Source organism: Rattus norvegicus, chromosome 8 (assembly GCF_036323735.1).
Source record: "Rattus norvegicus strain BN/NHsdMcwi chromosome 8, GRCr8, whole genome shotgun sequence".
In the NCBI taxonomy this organism is placed as follows: domain Eukaryota; kingdom Metazoa; phylum Chordata; class Mammalia; order Rodentia; family Muridae; genus Rattus; species Rattus norvegicus.
The window spans coordinates 79,872,014-79,897,832 of record NC_086026.1 but is presented as its reverse complement, the minus strand read 5'-3'; the positions used below and the strand labels follow the sequence as shown (position 1 = coordinate 79,897,832).

The 25,819-nt window shown below is 45.7% G+C and overlaps 1 protein-coding gene across 2 annotated transcripts in view; it reads right to left on the bottom strand.

The window, feature by feature from the left end:
* The window catches only part of Myo1e (myosin IE), a 192,221-nt gene that overhangs the window by 63,216 nt on the left and 103,186 nt on the right, over positions 1-25,819 (bottom strand). For both annotated transcript variants that reach the window (NM_173101.2, XM_039080888.2), the window contains 7 exons: positions 19,737-19,824; positions 16,315-16,404; positions 14,005-14,136; positions 11,577-11,711; positions 9,092-9,224; positions 1,493-1,689; positions 344-424 (listed from right to left, as the gene is read on the bottom strand). In NM_173101.2, the coding sequence (NP_775124.1) occupies positions 344-424; positions 1,493-1,689; positions 9,092-9,224; positions 11,577-11,711; positions 14,005-14,136; positions 16,315-16,404; positions 19,737-19,824 (856 nt within the window). The remainder of the gene's footprint in view (positions 1-343; positions 425-1,492; positions 1,690-9,091; positions 9,225-11,576; positions 11,712-14,004; positions 14,137-16,314; positions 16,405-19,736; positions 19,825-25,819) is intronic.

Here is a 25,819-nt window from a genome sequence, read left to right as displayed (position 1 = left end):
GTGCGTGTGTGTGTGTGTGTGTGTGTGTGTGTGTGTGTGTGTGTGTGTGATCGCGAGTATGACTGCAGGAGCCCTCACTGTGAAGGCAGAGATGACAGAGGGATATGGGAGTGACCAATCCTTCCTTGCTTTATTCCCATAAGACAAAATCTCCCACTAACCCTAGAGCAAGGCTGGTGACCAGCAAGCCCCAGTGAGCCTCTGCCTCTACCTCCCACAGCATTGGGATTATAGGTAATGCTGCCATTTTTACCTGAGTGCTGAGAATCTTAACTCAAGCCTTCATGCCTGCCTGCAAGGCCAGCAGTCCTACCCACTGAGCCATTTCCCCCACCTCCCTTACCTGAAATATTTCAAAGCCATAGATGTCCAGGACACCAATGTTGTACTCCTCGTGGTCCTTCTCCATAGCTTTATTGATGGACTAGGAGAAAACAAACACAGTGCAAATGACTCCTCTCATTCTTATTGAACATTCAGGTGGGGCACGGGGCACTGCACAGCAACCACACTGACCCTCGGAGACAAGACAGCCTGAAGACAGGGGGGTCATGCTTTAAAAAGGTCTCAGGAAGATCTGAGACGCAGCTGTAGAGTGAGGGTGGGGGTGGGGGAGGGGGTGGTGCTCCTACAGTGAAGGCAGAGCTAGCATTCCTTAAGAAGTCCAGAGATCTAGAAGAAGCTGCCATCTTGGTGGATACAGGTAAGATCCTGCCCTGAATGAGGCACCACTGTTGCAAAACCTGCAACAGCCAGTCACATGTACATGACTTGCGCACAGCAGCACTTAACCCATCTGTAATGGGATCCGATGCCCTCTTCTGGTGTGTCTGAGGACAGCGACAGAATCTTAAAAACAAAACAAGCACTCGTGGCCTGTTGCTCACATGCTCTGTCTAAGATCACTGGCTCTGGGAAAACTCAGCTGCCAATCATGAGGACATCAGGCTGCCCTAAGATGACGTCCACGCGGCTATGGAGACCTCTAACCAAAAGCACGTGAAGACTTCTACTTGACACCACAGCCCCAGCCCAGGCCAGCCTGGAGAACTGCTCCCCATCAGTATTGCAACTTGAACTGTGTTTGAGTCAGAGTTGATCAGCTGGGCTGATCTTAAATACCTGCCCCCTCAGAAATGCAAGGAAAGACGAATGCTTATCCCTTTGTGGTGGACCCACTTGCCACAGATTAACTGTGTTATCACCAAATATGATATTCCTAAGTCTTTACACACAGAAATCAAGAATGGCCCTGGACCACAGGCTTGCTCTATTCCAGTCCTGGCTCTACTGAAGATCTCATGCTACTGTGTTGGTTTTGGCTACTGTGTCTTGCTGTGAATATCTAGGAGTTGGATTCAAAATTCGCCAAAAGCAGAGGGGGGTGGGAGGCATGCAAAGGATGAGGCAAGCATGAGAACAAACTCTTAGTCACGGTATTCCTTCAACGTAAAGCTTGAAGCTTTGCCCATGTCCACTCCTGTTTACTTACATCCACCAAGAAATCAAAGACTCGCGCGTGCAGGGCCTTGGCGAGGGCATCCCTGGTGTAGCAGGCCTGCTCCACATTGAGGGTCACATGGATGGACTCTGACTTTCCTCCCCACTTACTGTCCATCTGCCGGCTCGTCAGCTTCTCTTTTAACCGGTCTTGGTTTATACCCAGCAGATACGCAGGAAAAGCCAAAACTGTGGGGGATAAAACATGATTGTCTTTCAGAATTGTAACCATTATCTGCCAAGCACATGGCAGCCCTTGTGCATTCGTGGGCAGACAACGGGTAGCAAAACCTCCACTCTCTTGGAGGTGACTTATCACCCAGTGGTGGAACCCATCTTTAATCCCAGCACTTGGGAGGTGAGGCAGGTGGATCTTTGTGGTTTGAAGCCAGCCTAGAGATGACAAACCTCCATGTGTCACATACACCTCCATTCATTTTCCCAGTTGTTCTATTATCAAATCAACCCTATGGTGACCAAGATTTCCAGTCACTCAAATCAGTGCTCCAAGAAGGACGCAGGTCAGTCCTCCCCCAAAACCACTGAGATCACACTGAGATACTGAAAGTGGACATTTCTCCATGCTAAAGGCAAAGACATCAACAGGAACTCATATCAACAAACATTTCGTTGGCTCTGGATAATGTTTTCTTCCTTTGGTGCAATGTTTCCGTGGTCTCATTTACTACCCCTGTTATCATAGCCCTACTAAGTCCTACAATCCCCTACTGCTGAATGTTTACACTGAGAGGGCTTACAAAACACAGAAAATGAGGAACAGATAGTAAATAAGTAATAAACCTTGAAGACAATCTGAGAATTTTATCAAATAAAGAAACCTCCAGAAAGGCAGCATGCATCCAAACAGACTATAAAATCCTAGAATAATTTAGAACAGGAAGCTATTAATGCTTTCTGGGGTAATGAGAAGGGGTTGTACCTGACCTGGGTAACAAAGAAGGGTAGGATTTGAACAGACGTTGAGAGGGAATGGTTTGTGCTAAGGGAACAAGCTGGGAGGCAGAGGCATGCCTGGGATGTGGTCTATGCTATGTAGCTAACCGTCCACAACAGCTGAAAGCTATGATTAAAACATTGGGCTAGATTTCCATATACTGCGGAAGGGTGTCCTAGGAGGGGAGTGGAGGGCAAAGGGGTTCAGAAGGCTTGTGTGTATGTACTTATGAGTTTCTATGGGTCTGCACATATGTGCACGTAGAGACCACAAGTCGATGGCAGATGTCTTCCTTGGCCACTCTCCAGCTTACTCTGTGAGACAAGGTCTCTTACTGAACTTGAAGCTCAGTGATTTGGCCAGGCTGGTTGACCAGCAAACCCCAGGGATCCTCCAGTCACTGCCTCTCTCCAGTCCTGGGGTGACAGGACACTAAGTCTGACTTTTCTAGGTGGGTTCTGGGGATTGAACTGAGGTCCTTATCTACTTGTATAGTGAGTACCTCACCAACTGCCATTTCCCACCCCAGAAGGTTTTAACAGACACATCACAGGAGAGTCCTCTGGAGGCCTCTCCATGCAAACAAGGGGGTTATGTTATTGATATCAAAGTACACTCATTCTGCCTCACAATAGTACTGGGGGGCTTGGGGTCTTCACATAGAAAACTGAAGTCTTCCTCGAGTGTGGTAAGTTGTTTTAGGCCTCAGGACCTGCCAAGAGGAAAGCTTGATACAAATGGGATTCCCTCGATCTCTGTTCAGAATGCTCATATCTGGAAAAAGAACACCGTTCTCGCATGTGAATGAAGGACTTTATAGATACAAGTGAAAAGTGTGATCTCTCTCCCCTGATAAAAGGAGTGTGTTAAGATCTCGTGGATGACATCCCTGTTGTGGAACACACCAAGCATCCCAACACTTAAGAAGGTGGAGGCAGGAGGATTATAACTTCAAAGTCAACTTGGACTAAACAGTGAGGTTCCATCTCAAAAACAAACAAACAAACAAACAAACAAACAAACCAACAAACCAACAAACCAAACGTATAACACCCAAACAAGTTCCCCAAAGGATCCTTTAACAGTGAGAACACATCACCAGCCTCTCGATCAACACTGATCTACTCAGATTGCAGAGAGTGTTGGGATTTAACTGACCAACATGTCTCAGCACTTAAATTTTTAAGAGTCTGTCAATGAATGTGTCTTAAAAAAAAAAAAAAAGCCAACACCAGAACAAAGAGCCTGCGGCATTGATGTTATAAAAAATCTATCTCTCAGGCATTTACCCCAATGGTTATTTCCTAGAAGCAAATTCTTCTTTTGTACAAAGTGAGGAGAGGAGATATCCACAGATCGCACTGGACACTTAGAGTTGTGGGGACTAGGAAAGCATTCACCAAGTGTCTGATATTGAGTAAGCCTTTCCCACCAACATCAAGAAGGGTGTAATCTCACGAGATGCCATGGCTTTTCATCCACAGTTTATAGAAGGGGTGAGGAGAAGCTGAGGTGGTAAATTCTTGCTGGGCAAGCATGAGAACCTGAATTTAATCCCCAGAACCCATAGAGAAAAGCCAGAGATGTGGTGCACACTTGCAATCTCAGAGCTGCAGAGCCTGAGACAAGCAGTTACCTGGGAGCTTGCTAGCTTGCCAGCCTAGCCTAGTTGGGGAGTCCCAGATCCCAGCGAGAGACCCTGCTTCAATAAACAATGGATCCTGAGGAACACTGAGGTTCACCTCTGGCCTCCACATGCTCACATGTGCTCTTGTGCACGTGTGTGTGTGTGTGTGTGTGTGTGTGTGTGTGTGCGCGCGCGCGCGCGCGCGTGCGCGGTAGTGCGCACCTGGATTCCAGTTATTCATGAGGCTGAGGCAGGATGCCTTCAGGGTCAAATGCAACTTGGGTTCTTTATTGAGATTCCATTAAAAAAAAAAGGAACATATTCACTAGGGCTTTTCCTAGTGAACAGCTTTACACAACGAACGGTCAGACCGGTCAGACCGTCGTGTCTGTTTTTTAAAGTGTGATTCTCCCCATGCCTTAACCATCCCAAGAGTGGAAACGAAGGAACTATCTGTAAACAGTTCAAGCTGTTATCTTTATGGCCTTCGCTAAGAAAACCAAACCAGGTTGAGATGAGACCTCTGAGACAAAACAGACAGAAGGGAGTGACTGGACATGTGCTATCCTTCCGCATCTCTTAGCTCTCCAGTAGAAGAGGGTGGATCTAAATGGTTGCAGGCTCTCCAGAAACAAGGCATGGAGTGTGGCCAAGAGCCAGAGCCACAAGCTTCGGGAGAGAGCTAAGCAGACTAGAGAGGAAACTCAGCACTCGGTTTGGACCAAATCCATGCCATGTTTTTCAAACACAAGGTTTTATGGACTCGTATTTTCTTCTGCGGCTGCCCTGGTGCTGAAATTATAGTTTTGCTTAGCTTGACTTCCTCCAGGCTGTGAATTTCCATGAGGGTGTGTGAGTGGGGCCAAGGCTGGGGAAGAACTTGAGCACAAAGGCCCACAGGCGTGGGGACGGAGAGGCATGAAGCAAGGATTAATCCTAAATGTTGGTGTAAGACCAGTGGAGTTCTTCAGTCATATAAACCGGGAAGAACGTGGTAGGGGAACATTTCAACACGTTAGGTTGGTGAAGGAAGATTTAATGTGCAATGAGAAGCTCAACATACGTTTCCTATTTAAATTTGAGGAAGACAGTAACATCAAAAGGATGTAGAAAAATAAAATTTGTTCTTCCTACAGTTAAAAGAAGCAGCAGGTTTGGGGATGTAACTCAGTAGGCAGCCTGGTTCCAACCCCAGCATCACATAAAGCAGGTGTGGCGGTTAATGTAGAAAAAAACTTGAAGTAAGAAAGTTGAGCTATAAAGGATTTACTAATAATATATTTGCTTAGGGGACATTAAGTCACACAAATGGAACTTAGCTAAAGGAGTGCTTAGCTAAAATACCCCAAAGATAAGTAGTCTGCTAAGCAGGCCAGTTAGAGATGAAGGATACTTAGAATGCTAGGGTGCAAATGTTTGCTCACCAGGATTGACCCGCATTAGGCTCCATTCCCACGACCAAGGAGACTTTCAGCAACTAGGCAATAGACCCTGGTTGGCATCCCCAAAGACTTACCACTCTGTGGGGGGCGGGCACAGGGTGACAGTCATCATTAGGTCTTCAACTGCCACTAATCCTCTGTGCTCTTATCAGGAAAAATTCTGCCAGGTAAGCAAGATGACCCCTGGTAACAACCCTCGAAAAGGAACATCCTTGGTGAACTTAAAATAACCCGGGGCATGCAGTCCCTGTGCTGGGTAAACTTCCTATTTGCCTTAGTGGCCAAGTTAACAGTTTCCTGTGAATGTTCGGATTGTTTGAAGCTAACCTGGGCTGGACCAGGAAGAGACTTAAAGATGACAGTGTCTGAGGAATGCATGAGCCTAAGGTGTATAGATGTCAGCAAGTCAAGTTCAGGGGTAACTGTTATTTGAACATTAGCCTCAGTTGGCCAGACAATTAAATAAGAGGATTTCTTCCTTCTTTCTTTCTTTCCTTCCTTCCTTCCTTCCTTCCTTCCTTCCTTCCTTCCTTCCTTCCTTCCTTCCTTCCTTCCTCTCTAAGCTGTGGAGTGACTGCTCACTGAGAAGGTGAATCTTTTTCTATAACAATGACATACCCCTGTAACCTTGCCACTTGGGAGGCAGACACAGGAAATCAGAAATTCATTGTCATCCTTGGCTGCATGTCAAGTTTGAGGCAGCCTGGGCTACATGGAGGAAGGCCAAGATGAAATAAATAGGATTTTATCAGGTTTTGGTGATGCTTTCTAAGCCATTTACCCAAGGGTGGGAAGCAGTGTCGTATGTACTTTAACTCCCCAGTGGTTTAAAAGTAATATGTTTTCACTCAACAAAGAGCTTGAGTTAATTTGATATTTAATCACATTCAGGTAATACTTGTTGAGCCAAAGTACCGTGGTTTTACTATCTTGATACGGAAAAGTTCACAAGAGTCTCAGTTAAGGTTTGACTGGCTTTAAAGGAAATTCTGTGCCCCCATTAGTCTCAGGTCAAATAGACATCCAGCTTGCTTTAGCGGGCAAGTTTGAACGGGATTTTAGTCCTCTCCTTCAATATCTAGGAAAAGATGCTGTTTTTAATTATAAAAATCATAGATAGGGGTTGGGGATTTAGCTCAGTGGTAGAGCGCTTGCCTAGGAAGCACAAGGCCCTGGGTTCGGTCCCCAGCTCCGAAAAAAAGAACCAAAAAAAAAAAAAATCATAGATAGCTTTTATAAACCTTTCCTTGATGAGTTTATTCCAAAGATACACTCAGACATAAGAAAAACGGATGGATCAAGGTTTTTCACTCTGCTTATACCCTAGTGCCAGAATCACAGGGAGGCTCCACCATGCCCTGTCTATGTGGTGATGGGGCTCAAACCCAAGGGTTCATAAATGTTGGGTACCAATTGAGCTACACACCCCAGAAAACATCTTACTGCTTAGCAACAGATGACAGTTGAATAACCCAAAGTACAGTCAAGCAATAGGATATTATGTAGCTATAAAAAAGAAATGGATACAGAACAATCTCCCAGATACAGTGCTGCCTGGAAAAGCACTATAGAGCACGGTGATAGGAATTCTCCCTGTAGTCTGAAGGCAGGAGAAAGAATGTAAGTTTGGTCACTCTGCAACTCTCATCTCTGGGAACCCTGGTGACCAATGGGGAGGGGGGCAGCTGCCAGCAAAGGCACAAACAGGCACTCAGTTGACCATGTTACCAGATGGCCAAATGACGCAGATCTGAGGGAAGAAATGATAGCTAGGCCTGTGTAGTTCTCTCAAACCGACTTAGCTCATAGATCGGCCTTCTCTGACCTCCACCATACCATCCCTGCTCACAAGCAGTTGCCAGTTTCACAAGCCTTCCACGTGTGCCGGGGAAGGCTGCTAACCCCAGGTGTATCACTGTGCAATGAACTCCTTGTTGGGTAGAGGACCCAGGAACAAGTTTTCTGGGTCAGGGTCTTGAATTAGTACTCAAGTACAAGGAGGAACTGACGGTTTTACTTCTCAGAGAGGCAGAGAAATACTGTCTCCTTCCATAGATACCCCCATCATAAGAACCGCTAATGTGATGTAGCCTTGTAGGCACATGGGTGCCTTTGTTTCGTTTCCCCGGTAAAGTCCAGGGAGTCTACAGGCAGAGTTATCGTTCTGATTAGGTCAAGCTTCTAAGCTTCATGCACACGCTGCATTTTTATTGTTTTCTGGACCCTCCCTTGTTAAATATAATTCGTCTTTATCAGATAAAGATAGACGTCAGACGTTAGCAGAACTTCCCTCTTTTATGAGAAAAGAAAACGAAAACATAAAAAAGGATCCTTGTTTGGAATGGAAACCTCCCCACTGCACTGTCAGCAATGAGTGGGATACTATTTATTACCCGGCAACTAAAATTATCCCCAGCGAATGCTGAGAGGGGAAAAAATGCCTTCCTGGGTGGTGAGAGTGGGTGTGCGTTCTCAGAATGGCCTAGAGTGTTACCGATGCCTGGAAGATTGGGGTCACATGCCTTAGGGTTTGGGGTAGATCACAGGCATAGAGGACCAGTGGAACTTCCTGCAGGAAGGATACTGTAAGGTTATAGTTTCTGCTGAAAGAATAAAAATGACCATTTGGTCTCAAGGATGTGGCTGAGACAGATGCGGTCACCAGAACTATCAACCCAATGTTCAGAGTTCATCTCTCTGTGTCCAAAAAACCTGATTTAAATCAGATCCACGGGTCAAACTGCAAATCTGTGAGCGTTCCACATCACGTGTCCTGTCCCTTGCCTGTCAGGACATTCATGGACCTATTCATCATAAAGGCCAGGTAGAGGAAAGGGTGCCACCAGGTGACTCATCAGTAAGAAACTACTCCACTCATTGAGACAGTACGCCTTCATCTTTGAAACTAGATGGAGAGCCAGTGTGATGGATCAGTGGGCTCTGGTAACCCGATGACTCCATCTCCATTACCAGGGCACACCTGGCAGAAGAGAGAACCGACTCCCATAAGTTGTCCTCTGGCCTCCATGTAGATGTCGTGGCACATGTGTGCACCCCCACACTAAAATAATGATAATCATAATAAACTAGATGTTTATTATTCTGCTTTATTATTAGAGCAGGTTTAATTCAAGGTTAAATTCTGCCAGGTTTCTCTAAGTATTGAATAGAAATAATTTTTTAAGTCATGCATACTGTAGGACATGAAGGTGGGGGAGGGAAGAAGAGGGGAGGGGGAGGGGCGAGGGAGAAAGGGGGAGGGGGCGAGGGAAAACCATATAGGAGAAGTGAGGAAGAGGTAAAGGGGGATAGAGAGAGAGGAGGGAGATGAGACAACACAGGAGAGGAAAGGGGGGGAGGGGAAGTAAGGAAGGGGGCGGGAAGGACAGGCACATGAAAGAGATCTACTCTCTCCCGAGGCTGTTTTGCTTCACATGACTTTTCATTTCTTCCCCGTGCACCTCACTAGCAATCTAGGCCAATCAAAAGGGGTAGGTAGTTCCTGCCTACTTGGTGGTAACTATGCACTCACTCCCCTCACTTCACAGCCAGGGCAGGGCTACGCACATTCTTCGCTCTCCACGGCCGCATAGTTGCCCACTTCCTTGAAGTTGATGTTTCCCAAGTGGAGAATTCCAGCCACAATCTGCAGCACGAGAGTCTGCTCCTCTGAGAAGATCCCAATCACATTCATGGCGTGCTGGAAGAGAGAGAACTGTTAGCCAGCCAGGCTGCTTACTGTGTAAGCAGGTGACAGACAAGGCACAGAGTGGGTTCTACGGTTAGTGTGCAGCTCAGCCTGCAACGATGACGGTAGTCTCCATCAAAGAAGGAGATCAGTGAGCCAGGTAGTCACCCTCGTGTGTGTGTGTGTGTGTGTGTGTGTGTGTGTGTGTGTGTGTGTGTGTGTGTGCGTGCATGTACATGAGTGCATGTACATGCTTGTGTATATGTAGGTGCATGAGGTGTGTCTTCCTCATTTGATTTCCATGATTATTTGAAACATGATATCTCATTAAATGTGAGCTCTCTGATGTGGCTAGACTAGATGATCAACAAGCCCCAGGGATCCTCCTGGCTCTGCCTCCCCAGAGCAGGGATTACAGTGTACTCCCCTCCTCCTCCTCTTCCTCCTCCCCCTCCTCCCCCTCCTCCTCCTTCCACTTCCACTTCCACTTCCTCTTCTTCTTGTCATAGGTTTTGGGAATAAAACTCAGGGCCTCAAGCTTATGGGCAAGCAAGCTCTCTGCTGCTGGGGCCGTCTCTCTAGCCTTCATATGCTCTTAGAAGCCCTGCTGGAAGGGGGAGTCTGTTTTTAAAGACAACATGCGGGCTGGAGAGATGGCTCAGTGGTTAAGAGCACCCGACTGCTCTTCCAGAGGTCATGAGTTCAATTCCCAGCAACCACATGGTGGCTCACAACCATCTGTAAAGAGATCCGATTCCCTCTTCTGGTGTATCTGAAGACAGCTACAGTGTACTTATATATAATAAATGAATAAATCTTTATAAAAAAAAAAAGACAACATGCTCTCCAGGAACACCCTAGGCCTTAGAGGAACTCTAAGAGGAAAGGCACTCGGGGGACAGGAGTCTGGGCACAAGCTTCCAGGTCTGTCCTGTCCCGAGTATGTTCTGGTTGCCAACCACTCCCAAGGACACTACTTCTCCATTTCTAACCACCCCAAGAGGTCTTAAGTGATCTTCCCTTTTGTCTGGAGGGAGAGAGATAGATTTTATTAGCAAAACATCTTTCAAAATCTTTGAAACTACAGACCATTAAAAAGCCAAGTTTCTGAGTCCATTAAATTAAAATGACTGTGATTTAGATTTCTGTAACTTGAGAGAACTCCTCCTTGGGCCAGTGCTAGGCCCTCCATCCACAGTTTTTCCATGTTCCTAAGGCTGTGGCTGGGCAGTTTGGGACCTGGGACTCATCTGTCTTAACACCCTGACACTTCCGAGCAACACACCAGCTCCCCCACACTGAGCCTCCTCTGCTCATTCTGGGTCCTCCTCAGTTCTCAGTGGATGAACAGCCCTGAGCCTGAGCTTGCTGTTGACTCAAAGGACAATGTCAGTGCAGACTTTGAAGGATAAATGGATGGTAGGTTTGCCTCCAGAGAGCTCTAGATTGGAAGATTTAGGTTATTTTGCATGGGCCACAAACCCCCAAAACTCTAGTGTTGTAACCTAGTCTGTAACACGCACATGGTGTGACCAGCGCTGTCTGAGTGCAATGGTTGTCTTTTGACCTCAAAATTCAGAATCAGAAAACAGAAGGAGGTGAAAACAGAGCCCAAAGTGTTTTGAACTTTCCGTTGTTTTATTTTTGGGGGGTTTTTGCTTGTTTGCTTTTTGGGTTTTATACGACAGGGTCCCACTCTGTAGCCCTGGCTGTCCCGGAAGGGGTTAAAGTTATGCGTACCACTACGCCTCACCAAAACCTATTTAGATTTATTTTGAAATTTTTACCTTTGTGTGTCTGTGTGAGTGCATGCTACATGTGTGCAGGTACCCACCGATGCCAGAAAGGAACATTAGATCCCCTGGGGGTGGGAGCTGCCGGATGTGGGTGCTGGAAACTGAACGTGGGTTCTTTGCAAGAATTGCAAGCACTCTTAACTGCCGAGCCACCTTCCCAGCCCCAAATGCTGCCTACGTCAATTAGGACCATAAACTGGCTTGTAGCCTTTCTAAGGAAGAGCTCTCCAAGTATTGGCTGCTCAGCAAATAAGCTAAACTCACCCCCTCAATCGTTTTAGCCTGTTTATTGGAACACTCTTGCTGGAGGCTATCGATAAATTTGCTTTTTACTCATCTCAAACCATTACGTGCTCCTCAGGAAAAAGTGGTGTGTGTGTGTGTGTGTGTGTGTGTGTGTGTGTGTGTGTGTGTACATGGCTCTCCAAGGTGCTGAATGCAGGTTTTCAGAAATGCTTACAATGGCTGGAGGGGGCAGGTTACACTGCTGTCTGCTTTGCTGTCTTTACTGCATCAGTAACACTCAGGCAGCAGAGAGGAGACAGGCCAGCCTGGTACCCACACTTACCAGGGTTTCCTGGAAATCCCGCTTGTCATCAATGTCATCAACCTTGTATGACCCTGAGAGGCTCAGGTAATAATAGTAGTCCATGCTGGTGATACCAAGGCTTTGCTTCTGCTCTGGAGAGGCGCCCTCGATGAGCTGCCACGAGAGCACACAGGATATGTCAGGATACGGTCCACAAACCACCTTGTGATTCTGGGAACCGCCAACCCTAGGCCCAGCTCTCTAAACTCATAGTCAAAAACTCTCAGTGATTCTAGCCTCTAAATCCCAAAGAAGTTTGTAAATGTCATCGTGGGTTGGAGGTCCTAGATCAGTCTGCAAGCTCCAGTTTTGGTTGTTGTTTTAATGTGTACAGCCTGATACATGTATGCACACCACACCCACACCTAGTGCTTACCTAGTGCCTACAGAGGCCAGAAGAGGGCATCAGATCCCCTGAAACTGAGTTATAGATGGCAGTGAGTACCACATGGGTTCTAGGACCTGAACCTGGTCCTCTGGAAGAGGACTTAGCTTTCCAGCCATCTCCAAGTCCAACGTCCAGTTCCTAACGCTGATAAGGCCTGAGAGAGACAGGCTTTCTTCCCAGCAGTTAGAGAACTGTATGCTGTACTTACGATCCCATGGAAAGGTAGAGTACAAAACAGACCACAGCATCTGAATGCCCGCCTGCCTTAGCTCTTCTACACTTCACCCCAGGATGTACAGGTTAGATGGCTGTGCCATCTTTCTCTGGTGTTTGGAAACCTCCTGATCTACTGAGTGTCCTTGGCTTGCTTCAGGCTTACAGCTCAAGATGAGAGTTCTGCCATCAACCTGCCACCTGTGGCCATGCTATCCCTACCCAGGGCCCTAAGCCTCTGAACTGTAAATGCAAGTAAAATCTTCCATAAGTCACCTCGGTCATGGTTACCTCAGCAACGGCAAAGCAGCTAAAGCAACCACAGTGTACTCTGCTGGGGCTCAGACCTGAGGTTTGTTTTGTGCATTCTAGGCAAGCACTGTTTGTGGAATATAAGCATCACTAATCTCCCAAAAGCCTTTTTGTCATCTGTGTACTTTCCAACAAAAGGGAACCCAAAGAATTGGTTGCCTTCGCTGAAGATACCTGAGAGACCAACTGCAAGCTTCTCCCCTAGTTAACCTAGAAATCCTAGAACAAAACCAAGCCAAGGACAAACCCGTCCTGGGTGTTTCTTGCTGTGGATTACATTTCTATATACCTAGAAACATCTTCCTAAGTAGCCAAAGTGGCAAGATCTAGAGGAACGTGCCTGTGATCTCAGCTACTCGGAGGCTGAGGTAGGAGGATCACCGGTGTGAGGCCTGCCTGGGCTACGAAGTGAGTTCAAGGCCAGCCAGGTAACTTGGAGAATGAAAGAAGTAAAAAGATGATGGAGGAAATGACTCTGTGGTAAAATGCTTGCCTGGCATATGGGAGGCTATGGGTTAACTCTCCAGTACGGGACAAAAACAATTAAAAAATAACAACTGAACTGGATGGTAGCTAAAGCCTAAAACAGAACTTAAAAGCTTCTTAGGCTGGAGAAATGGCTCTGTGGTTAAGAGACTGCTCTTGTAGAACTCCTGGGTTCAGATCCCAGCATCCACATGGCGGCTCACAACCATCTTTGACTCCAGTTCTAGGGGATATGACACTCTTATGAACGCTAGACATACATGTGGAACACAGACATACATGCAGGTAAAACATTTATACACATAAAATAAATCTAAAAAAAAGAAACAACATGTATTTAAAGGCATCCTGCCCTGTGCTCTGAGCCGGACTCAGCCTGGGCTCTGCGGGTCTGAGCAGGGGCTGGGCGTGCTTGCTCTGAGGATCCTGAGTCTGCTGGGACACCCTCATCCAGTAGTGCACTGGCTGGAGGGTGTTCCTGTCACCTGACTGCCTGGCTCGACCCCTCCTCCCATCTCTGCCTAGGGTGCTCCTTTGCTTGGTCTCCCCTGACCTCCCAGGCTCTGACTCCTCCCACACAAATTCCTATTTGGCAAACAATCAAACAAACACTCCTACTTCTGTTTTGAAGTTTGTCAACAATCTAACGATTGAACTTTGCAGGATTTTGCCTTATAACCCTCATTAGAACTCAACGCTCCTTGGGGACAGGGACATTCTCATGCCTCTTCTAGACACTTGCACAGAGCACAGAGGCAACTTTCTGGGCTTGTTAGATTACTGAATAAACCCGAGGGCTGAATGGGAAAAAATGGCCACGTGATCATTCGTGCTACTGTATGCTTGGGGATCAGAGGACAACCTCGGGGAGTTGGTTCTCTCTTTTTGCCATGAGGTGCCAGAAACTGGACTCAGTGTTGGCTCTGAGTGCCTGTTTCCTCTGAGCCTTCTCTCTCGCCTCCCCAGTCTTGTGTTTTAATCCAGAGGAGGAAAAGTATGGAGGAAAACCTGGTAGAATATGTGGAAGCTCCGTTCTCCCGGGTTCCTCATCACCACTCTGGACTTTTCCAGAAGGAAGTTGGAGATCTTGCCACCATCTGGTTCCCCACCTGGACTGAACTGGATTTCAAAGTATTTTCCCTGCAAGAAAATTAGCAATTTCCTTTAACACCTGGTAAACAAAACCACAGAGCTCCAAACAGACTTTGAATACAGGGGATAATTCAAGGAAACTCATTAATGGAAGACATTCTGGCTTATCCCCAGCCCTTTCCTCATAGCGAACAACAGGGGAAAGCTTGGCACTCCCACGGTTTGCTCTCAGCGGATCAATCCCCATGGCCAGACTAAATAAGGAGATACGTTCCCCACACACACTCCCCGACTGTGTTTGTCTGAAGAACGAGACAGGAAGCTACATGGCACCAAAGTTGCCACATTGTTCTTCTATCTGGAAGGAGGTATTAATCTTCAACCAATGGCATCTTGGTTATAACCATTCTCTATAATGTTTGCCTATTTAAGATCCAGAAAACGGCATATGGCTTTAAACTTACAATTTTTAATAATTAGTGAATTAGTGAGAGTATCATTTGTTGCTATCAAGCATGGCACACACACGCGGAGAGAGGGAGGGAAGGAGAGAGAGAGAGAGAGAGAGAGAGAGAGAGAGAGAGAGAGAGACTGACTTTCCCCTCTTTGATGTCATCGAGAAAACCTATACTTCCCCCCTTTTCTATTTGGGTTATATGGTCATAAATGCTGGACCCTTGTTATTTCTAAAGATCAACTGAGTTATCCTCTCAGAATAAAAAAAAAAAAAAAAAACAACCTTGTAACAGGAAAAGGCAAGGGAAGCCATAACAATCTTTTAGGAAGGAGGGTGTGGGTGGGCAGCTAAAGGGTTAAAGTTGACGTTTCTATTTTTGCAAGTCAGGTTAAGAATGGTAATTAGAGGCAGAAAGGTCGTGTGGAAAATTCACTTGTGAATTTCTTCTGTCAGTATCTAGAAAGGTCAGAATAAAACATCCCAAAGTGTCTTTCTTCTGTCAGTATCTAGAAAGGTCAGAATAAAACATCCCAAGTACTGAGCTGAAAAACGCTAAGACGAGGAAGCAAGAAAAGAACCTGGAGTTTCCCCGGACAGGGAGGCTCGTGAAACAGGTCTCACAGACAGCCATTAGCAAACTGGACAACAGCTACCTGGACCAGAGGGAGACTTCTCTTAGAAATAAAACCTTTCTTTCTGAATAAAGCTGAAGCCAACCTGGTAGTGTACATCAGCGATCTCAGTCTACGGGAGAGACAGGCCATCCTAGGCTACATAGGGAATTTAAGGCTAGTCTGGGCTATAGGGGGAAATTGCCTCTAAGGAAAAGAATTAAATACTTTTTCCTGTTTTTTGTTCATTTGTTTGTTTGTTTTTTCAAGACAGAGATTCTCCACGTGGCCCTGGTTGTCCTGGATCTCTCTTCTGTACTTCAGGCTGACCTCCAACTCACAGAGATCTGCCCGCTGCTGAGTGCTGGGTTTAAAAGCACACGCCACCACCCACCGCCCAGGGTAAATGCTTCTTCTTCCTTTTTTTCTTTTAAAATGAAAAAGAAACTGTTTTTCTTTGAAAGTCCCACCCACTATTTGTCTTGAAACAGCCCACTATCAGCCTCACAGATGGATCTCGCCTGAGTGCCAGACAGGCTGTACGGTTGAAATAGGACGCTAAATCTATAGGCATTTGGTTTTGTAATACAGCTTTGGCCTTTCGGAGTGGTCACATTTCAGTACCCCACTGCCAAGACTTTTAGTCTGAGACATTTAAGAACGGCATTCTCAGGGCTGCAAGGGTGACCTTGTCCTAGGCCTGGGTGCATAGTGTCAGGAGACACCAGCACAGGGGCTCCTCTGTGAGTATTCAGCAAACAAATTCAGAAACCAGGAGGTGAGGCAAGCAGAGGCCTAGGGGAGGAAGGGTCTGTCCTGGGTCTCCCTCAGCCCAAGTGCACTCCTTCCAGACACAGCTCCACGGAACAAGTTCCCTCACTCAGGCCTGGATCTCAAGCTTCCCCTAATCTTCTCATTTCTTTCCTCCAAGCAGACTGCACACTTCCCCAGGACCAGGGCAACCCCCTGCATCAACTGTAGTTTTCCTTACTGAAGTAACTCAAGGGAGGAGCCATTTCTGAAATTGTCTTGTTTATGTTCAAAGCACAAAAATAATTTCTGTCAAAGGGTGCATTGCTTAGACGATAAAAGAGAGATAGAAAAGCCCATTTTTCAGGATATGGGAAGAGTTCCCGAGACTGGAATCAGGGCACTTACAAATCGGCTGGAGTTGTTGTTGCGGACTGTCTTGGCATTCCCGAAGGCCTCCAGGAGTGGGTTGGACTGAAGGATGATGTCCTTGACATGCTATTGTGGCAGACAAGAGACGGGTTAGGAAAATAATGGATGCTTAGCACACGATGTCAAAGTCAACTTTCCCCAACGTCCCACTTTCTGAATATTAAAAGGTAAGAAGTTCCAGTCATGTATGTGTCCTAGGACATTTCTGGAGAATTCATTTTGGTTTTGCCTTGTTTTATTGAGACAGGATTTTACAATGTAGCCCTGTATGGCCTGAATCTCACTGTGTAGAGCAGGCTGGCCTTAAACTCACAGAGATAGATCTGCCCCTGTCTTCCAAATGCTGGGATTAAAGACACGCATTCCTATGCCCAGCTGTTTTTTGGAAAGAGAGTGACATGTGTTTCCGGCTAGCATCAAACCTGATATGTAGCTGAAGATGGTTTTGAACCCTAGATCCTCCTGCCTCTACTTCCCAAGACCTGAGACTACAGGCCTGTGCCACGACGTGTGGCTTATCCAATGCTGGGGGTCAACACCAGGGCTTTGTGCCCACCAGTCAAGTATGCTATCAACTGAGCTACCATTCCTGACGATAATGTATTCTTGCATGACCACAGACCTAAGCCTACTTGTATAACCAGGTTTCCCAACCCTTATGGTTTGAAACAGGATCCCAAAGCCGAGGGGCTACCAGGAACCCAGAATCTACACAACATGGGATTGGGTTTGCATTCTCCTTGCTGTGACCCCCTCCTGCACGTCTGGGCCTGTTGGTGATCACAGGGAGGGGGAAAGAGAAGCATGAAGAAGTCTCTTTGCATCTTGCATTCTCTGTTGCATCCTCCCCAACTGTTCCACTTGCCACCGTAGAGGCAAGACTTATCGAGACGGCAGTGACCCATCTTCTCCTCTCCAAACTTCTATAGAAACATGATCTGTGTGCCTACTACTTTAACTGTGCCCCAATCACCCGGGGATGACTGTGTGTCCAGCTAAAATGCAGAGGTAGGCAGGGTTAGTAGGTCTAGAGCAAGGTCTGGGAATCTGTATTTCAAAGCAACCCCTGCTCCTAGCGAGCTTTTGAACCAACTCCCTGAAAGCAGCCCTGAGTTACTGCTGCATCTTCTAGCATGAATTCACACTCAGGGCAGCCTGGAGAAGCACCAGATCATGGGACGTAGCTATGGGCCAACAACAGGAGAAGAATTTAGTATGAACACTCCAGTCCTGCACCAGGCTTAAAAGTGTGCAAAACACGTCACAGGCATGAGGCCTCTCAGCTGATAGGAGTTGGTGCTGAGAGAGGACTTTGGACAGTGACTCACTCCTTGTACGTCTAATTATTCACATGCTATGGTTAAATGTGTTCCAGAAATAACAAGTCTCCTGGCTTGTGCTCTTGAGCTACTGACTAATTTGAAGCCAAGAGTTCTGGATCGATGTCCTCGAAGGAAAACAGGAAGGGAAAAATCAACATTAACCGTCTGCAGCTTGGCCACTGGGTCACAGGACATGGCAAATGGGACTAGATGAAGGTACTAAAACCGACTATGGGAACCAGTCACGCACTCCTATGGCACCCTTGAATGAACATCCCGGCAGAGAGAATGGCACAAGGCTTGCAGGCACCAGTGATAGTCACTAGCGCAGAGGCAGACTCTGGGTGATTCTCCCCGTCCAATCAGATTTAGCTCCGCCCCTAAACTGCCTCTCTCCTTTACAACCCAGGGCTGTACATTAACTCTGTACTTCTTTGTAAAGTAAATTTGGAATTCGTGAATCTTTGCTATTCCTTTTAATGTTCTGTTTGCAAACTAGAAATGATACACAGTTTCTCTCGGGGAGACAGAAAGAAAAGATCTCGAAGCCTTTCCCTTAAAAACAGCCTTATATTATTATTGTTGTTGTTATTAATCAACTGAAGTGCTGGGATTAAACAAACTCAGGACAATTGATTCAGGGATGGCAGGCATGCATTCTTGCTTTCCTCCCTTTTATTAATTTTTAAAAGACAGTCTCATATAGTCCAGACTGGCCTCAACCACACTACCCAGAATTCTCCATTTGTCTGCTCCACCGCCCAAGTCCTGGGATACATGCATGTAGCTACTACACTTAGCTTATGTTGGGGATGAAACCTGGGGCTCTGTGCACACTAGAGAAGTATTCATGCCCAGCCAAGAAGCTTCCTAACACTGAGCTACATGGCCAGCTCAAGAGATCAACTTAAAACCTTACGTGGGGTTCAGGCTATAGCTCAGCTGGTAAAGTGCTTACTCAGCATCCTAGGGCCCTACCACAAGTCGGGTTCCATCCCCAGCACCAAATAACATGGGCGTAGTGATGCATCCCTGAGGTAGAGATAGGAAGTTTAAGGCTGTCCTTGGCACCTCAGTAAGATAGCCATCTCCAAAACAAAGATGAAGACCAAGACATAGAAGAAGAAGAAAAGAAGGAGGAGGAAGAGGAAGAAGAGAAAGAGGAGGAGGAAGAGGAAGAAGAGAAAGTGAAGAGGAAGAGGAAGAAGATGAAGAGAGGAGGAAAAGGAAGAAGATGAAGAAGAGGAAGAGGAAGAGGAGGAAGAAGAGGAAGAAGAGGATGGAGGAGAAGGAGAAGGAGGAGGAGGAAGAAGAGGAGGAGAAGTGTGATTTCCTAGATTTTACTGAGATAGCCGCTATAGACTTGTGCTATTTGATTCTCCTATCAGTAACAAGCAACTGTGTCCCAACATTTTCCCAGCAATGTTATAAGAACAGGAATTCTGACAATCCGATAGGTATAATAATAACAATGATTGATGATGATGATGATGGTGGTGATGATGATGGTATAGTGGAGTTTTTATTTGCTTGCTTTGTTGAGAGACTCATGCAGCCCAGTCTAGTCTTGCTAGCCTTGAACTTGCTTGTTCGGGTGTCAAGAACACCCTGAACTACTCTGATCTTCCTGTTTCTATTTCTGTATGCTGGGATTACAGGCATGCGACTTCTTGCATGATGTATGTGGCACTGGGCATGGAATAGGCTTTGTGAACTCAGGGGAACTGTCCACCAACTGAGCTAGATCCCCAGTCCCAGTCTTGATGTAGTTTTAATAAAAGTTTCTCTGTTTTTCATGTTTGATGAATAACTTATACTTCCTTTCATCTGAACTGTCTTTCATGTCTCTCATTTGAACCATGGCCCTTTTGATTGATTTGTAGGAGCTCATTATATATTAGACATGTCAATAAGAAAACATACAATTTTCTTTGCACGTTTTATGTATCTAGGTTCCACAAACTTTGCTGTACAAAATAAATTATTTTCAAAGCTACAAACAGATCAAAGGTGTGCAACACCAGGCCCACCTGGTCAAAGCTACAAATGAAGCTCCTGACTGCACCACAGACTCACCTGGACCTTGGGGCCTCCTCCGGACACTCTGGAGACGTAGCTCATGATGTACTTGGCAGCTACTGTCTTTCCAGCACCACTTTCACCACTAAGGAAAGAAAGATAAACACCCATCTATGAAATGGTCCTGGCCTCCTCCTTCATTCACTGTATCCAAATGAACAAATTTCAGAGAAACCAGGAAGAAAGGAACTCGGGTATGCAGGGGAGGGCGAGGGAGAGCATGATGCTAGTCGAGAGAGGTAGATCACAGCAGGACCAGTTCACTCCCCTGACCCGGGTAAGTGTGGCATAGACAGAACACTTCTCAATGTCATTGTGCAGAGGATGGATAGTTGGGCTTTTTAATCGTCCAATCACAGAAAACACAATTATAAATATCAGAAGGATGGAATTGTCCAGTAATGACTAGTGACACACATTTTTACAAACAGAAAAATGGAAGCTATGAAATAATTTCACCCAACATATTCTACTCTATAGGCAGAACATAATTTATGATTCGATGTTTATTGTTGAGATGGGTCTCCCTACAGAGTTGAGGCTGACCTTGAACTCAAAATCCTCCTGCCTCAGCGCTGGGATTATAGGTATACATGAAGCACCACCTCCAGCAAATGATTTTTGAATGACTTGAGGGTATAGCTCAGAAATAAGGTGCTTCCTGAGATGCACGAAGCCTGGGGTTCGATTCCAAACACGGAAAGCCCCATTTTTTTTTTCAAAATATTAGCAGAGGTTGTGATCAAAGTAAGGCAGAATGCCTGGTTATGGGAGAGCTGTTTGTTTCAGATAATTATTTTTTAACTCTTTTTGTCATGCTGTTAATTTTGTGAGTGTGTGTATTCACACACATGTGTGAACATATGCACATCATATATAAATATATACATAAATATACATATGCAAAAACGGCACTCAAGCTTCCACCTCTGCCTTGATGTGATGCAAGTTTCCTTATTTTAGAAATGCTAAAATTAAATGATGAGGCAATATTAATCACATCCTGAGAAACAAAGACTACCTTCCGCTGGCGGCCTGACTGCACAGCAGTGGCCTTTTGTTAATAGTCTGCTCTCCCAAAATCCCCATTCTTCCCTCAAAATCCCCCTGAATTCATAACGACTTCAATTCAAAACATGTTCACTTCCATCTAAAGTCTCATCTTTCTGCGGGCAGCCTCAGTGTTGACAGAATAAAGTTTGTTAAAGAAACCCACATCTATAAAAGGACATATGCTCTTGGTGGTCAAGAAACTGGAGGCCCCCATCTTGTGTTCTAGGAAACTCAGTCTAGCTGATGTCAACAAATGTTGCCACTTGTGTAACAGCCACCAGCATGGGAGCAGCTGTGACTACTTACAAGCAGCCTTCAAGAGCCTGCCTGGTAAGTGTTGGCTCCTGCATAGAAGGAGTTGGTGGGTCTCTGAGTCTTCACCTGGGTCCCAGGGCTCCCCTGGGAACCATCTCCTTCCCAGCTGTATGTGATTTGGCCTCAGCTGGAGTTGGCCTCCCAGACATTCTGCTCTCCGACTTGTTTTATTAAGTTGTAACAATGTAAACACTGGAGAACTTTAGGAAAAGGAAGTGGAATGTTACAACCATCTAGTGTAACATCACAGAAACCGTTAAAATAATTACGAACGAACAACAAACAAGGCAGCTAGGGCGCAACAATGTATCTACAACAGGCGGATGACAATGTGAAAACAGTACGCGAAAAAAGAAAGGCCAGGACAACTGGAAAAGACAGTGCTTGGTCCTAGTTTGCTCTGCTGCTGTAATAAAAGGTCACTACAAAAAGCAACTTAGGGAGGCTAGAGTTATTTGGTTTACAAATCATGATCCAGCGGTGCCTGGAGGCAGGAGCTCAAGCAGAGGCTACAGAGGAGTGCTGTTTATTGGCTTGCTTTCCAGGACTTGCTCAGTTTGCTTTCTTATATATCCCAGAACCACCTGCCCAGGGGTGGCACCATTCAGTGAGCTGGACCCTCCCACGTCAATCATTAGTCAAGAAAACGCCCCATAGACGTGCCTACAGACAATGTGAGGGAAGCATCTTTTCAGTTGAGGTTGCTCTTTCCAGATGACTCTGGCTTGTGCCAGTTAACAAAATAACCAGCACAGACCTGTTAGGAGGCTGCCACACAAATGATTCTTTTCTCTTCTGCTGTGATTTATCATTAAGCTTTTAATGATGCTGAGCATTGAACCCCGAGTTTCGTGCATGCTAGGCTATTGCTCTACTAATTAGCTACAAGCCCAGTGCTGGTCCTGATGTGATTCTTTTCTTTTTCTTTAAAGAATTATTTTACTCTTAACTATGTGTATGTGTTGTGTGTGGGTGTGTGCATGTGAGTGCAGTGGCAATCATGGCCAGAAGAGGGCATCAGATTCCCCTAAAACTGAAGTTAACAACAGGTAGTTAAGAGTCACCCAACATGAGTGCTGGGAACTGAACTCGGGTCTGTGAGACTAGTAGACACTCTTAACCACAGAGCCAACTCTCAAGCCCCTATGATTTTCTCAATGCTTACACTTTATTTTTATGGTTCGTGTGTGTGCGTGCGTGCGTGTGTGTGTGTGTGTGTGTGTGTGTGTGTGCGCGCGCGCGCGCGTGTGTAAGCGTGTGTATACATGTTTCATACAGGTACTTGTGCACATGTGTGTGGAAGCCAGAGGATGATGTCAGAATGTCTTTTTCATTACTTTCCACTGTTTTTTTTTTTAAAGATTTATTTATTTATATGTAAGTACATTGTAGCTGTCTTCAGACACACCAGTAGAGGGCATCAGATCTCGTTACAGATGGTTGTGAGCCACCATGTGGTTGCTGGGATTTGAACTCAGGACCTCTGGAAGAGCAGACAATGCTCTTAACCGCTGAGCCATCTCTCCAGCCCTCCACTGTTTTTTTTTGTTTTTGTTTTGTTTTGTTTTGTTTTGTTTTTTGGTTCTTTTTTTCGGAGCTGGGGACCGAACCCAGGGCCTTGCGCTTCCTAGGTAAGCACTCTACCACTGAGCTAAATCCCCAGCCCCTGTTTTGTTTTTGAGACAGAGATTCTTACTGAACCCACAACCTATGACCAGATAGGCTGGCTGGCTGGCTGGCTCCCGAGTTCTAGGGATCTGCCTCTCTCCTCCCCACTCCCGATGCCTGGGTCACAGAGGGCTGACTGCTATGCCTGGCCCTTACTTTTTTTTTTTTTTTTTTTTGAGGACGGCAATTGACTATGTATTTATATTTTTTGAAACATCTTTTCCCCAAAAAAGAAGAATCACCCCACAATGATAATGAATATTCATCACTTTCATAATGTTACTATTCATTTTTTTATATATCACCATGACTAATCAGATTTCTGTTAAGTTTGCACTTTTATATTCAGAATTTACTTAGAATAGACCTCAAGAGAGAAAATCGCAGCAATCCTAGCAGAATTCTAAAATAAAAGTCTACCCCACAACAGTGCCCTTGTTTAACAGTGTGACCAGACACAAAATACTGTGTCTCCTAACAAATATTTTTACATTGGGTTGGGGTGTGGGACTCATGCCATGGTGTACATGTGCAACTCAGAAGTCAGACGGCAATTTGAGGGAGTTGTTCTCTCCTTCAGTCCTGTGGGTTCTGGGGATCGAAGCATCTTCAAGGACTGAACTGTCTCCCAGACCTGACCAAGCACTGTATCACTATTTGAAACAAAACAGCAGAATTATAGCGGAGAGCAAGTAACTCTTTTCATGTATTAAAATAAGTATGTCAGGCCCCAAAATAGGACATCACATTCTCAGGAGCTGTGATTTCTTTTCTAAGCAATTTAAATAATTAGTGCTGGCTAAACATTGATCTGAATGCTCGTTCCTTGGTTTCAGTTTATAGGCACTTAAAGGGACATTTTATCGATCACAGCCGGTAATGTGCTTAAAATAAATGGCATAATAATGGAACCTTCCATAATTATTGAAGCTTACAGTATCTCTAACCATATTTGTACTGGCCTGCTTGGGAGGGGAAAGCCCTGTCTACACTGAACAGTCTATGAAGACATCAGACATTCTACAGCTCACCCACCGCTATCACGGCTCGCTCTGCAGCTCACAGCAGTCATAGCGATTGGCCCTGCCTGTGCTTACTGACACCCTTTCCGAATTCCATAGTTTTTTGCTTGACTTCCAGGGAGACAGGGCAGAAAACCACAAAAGCTCATGTAGGGATGTTGGTGCATGAATGTAATCTTAACCCTAGGCCTGCTGCAGGAGGATTAAATTCTCTGAGAGTCTGGGATATATATACAGACTTTGTCTCAAAAAACAAACAAACCAAGTGCCAGGGACATAGCTCAGTGGGAGAGTGCTTCCCTCACCTGCTGTCCTAGTTAGGGTTACTTTTGCTGTGATGAAACAACGGGGCCAAAAGCAACTTGGGGAGGAAAGGGTTTACTTGGCTTATGATTTCACATGGTTGTTCATCACTGAAGGAAGAGAGGACAGGAACTGAAACTGGACAGGAGCCTGGAGGCAGGAGCTGATGCAGAGACCAGGGAGGAGTGCTGCTTACTGACTTGCTCTCTGTGGCTTGCTCAGCCTGCTTTCTTAGAGAACTCGGGATCACCTAGCCTGGGATGGCAGCGTCTACAGTGGACCAGGCCCTCCGGCATCAATCACTAATTATGAAAATGCCCTATAGGCATACTTGCAGCCTGATCTTATGAAGGCATTTTCTCAATTGAGGTTCCCTTTCCTCAGATGACTCTAGTTCATATCAAGCTGACATAAAACTAGCCTGCACACATGCCAAGGCCCTGAATTTGATTCCCAATGCTAGGGAAAAAATTCTTTATATGTTAGGAACATGGGTGCTAGCAAGAGGGCTCAGCAGATAAAGCATTTGTTGCCAAGCCTGGTGACCTGAGTTCAGTTTCTGGGACACACAGTGGAAAGAGAAAATTGACTCCTACAATTTGTCTTCTGACCTCCACACACTTGCTGTGGCACACATGCACACACATACACACACACACACACACACACACACACACACACACACACACACACGTGACAATAGATGAGTACAAATGGAAAAAAAAAAAAAGAAGTAAAGAGGGCTGGAGAGATAGCTCAGTGGTTAAGAGCACTGACTGCTCTTCCAGAGGTCCCAAGTTCAATTCCCAGCAGCTACATGGTGGCTCACAACCATCTGTCATGGGATCCGATGCCCTCTTCTGGTGAGTCTGAAGGCAGCTACAGTGTGCTCACATACATAAAATAAATAAATAAATCTTAAAAAAGAAAAAAAGGAGAAGTAAAGAAAACTCATCAGTGATCCTTAACTCACTCTGACAACCCAGCAGAACCCTCAGAGTATTTAAATAATTATCATGTTTTCCAGATTCTTCTCGGACCCTCAGGATTCTAACCTCCAAGAGCTGTTTCTAGATCGGGAATTCTTAACTAGTACCCCAGTTTGTTTGAATTGTCAGCCTGGCAATTCAAAATCAAAGTCAGGACGGGCATCACAGGAAATACCGATGCAAACAATACAACACTTGCATGTTAGCTGTAGAATTGACACTTCAGCCATTTATAATGCTGTGCTAATAATTGGATTCAAGGGGACTAGGAAGTATGAAAGCATTTCTGGCTTCTTGTCGCCCTCAGTCACTCTCCGTACTGTTCCTCCATAGCTGCCGCTTCCCTGCGGCTCACTGGATGAATGCCTTTGTGTCTGTTTTAGGGAGGATACGGTGAAGTGGTAACTGCACACATGTTTTGTCCCCGATCGTACCGGGCTGAGGCCCCTCTTGCTGAAGTGATGAGAAATGCTAGGTCTTTAGCATGAGATGAGCTTGGGGCCTCCTGGGGAATCTTTTTTCCCCTTAATGTAGATTAAAAAATGTTTTTTTTTTATTTTTAATCTATTCGTGTATGTGTATACCACTTGTGTACAGGGGGCAGGTAATTGTGAGATACTTGATGTGGTTCCTGGGAACTGAAGCCAGGTCCTCTGGAAGAGCAGCAAGTGCTCTTGACTACTGAGCCATCTCTACTCCCACCCGAGGCATCAAAGCATTGTATTGACGA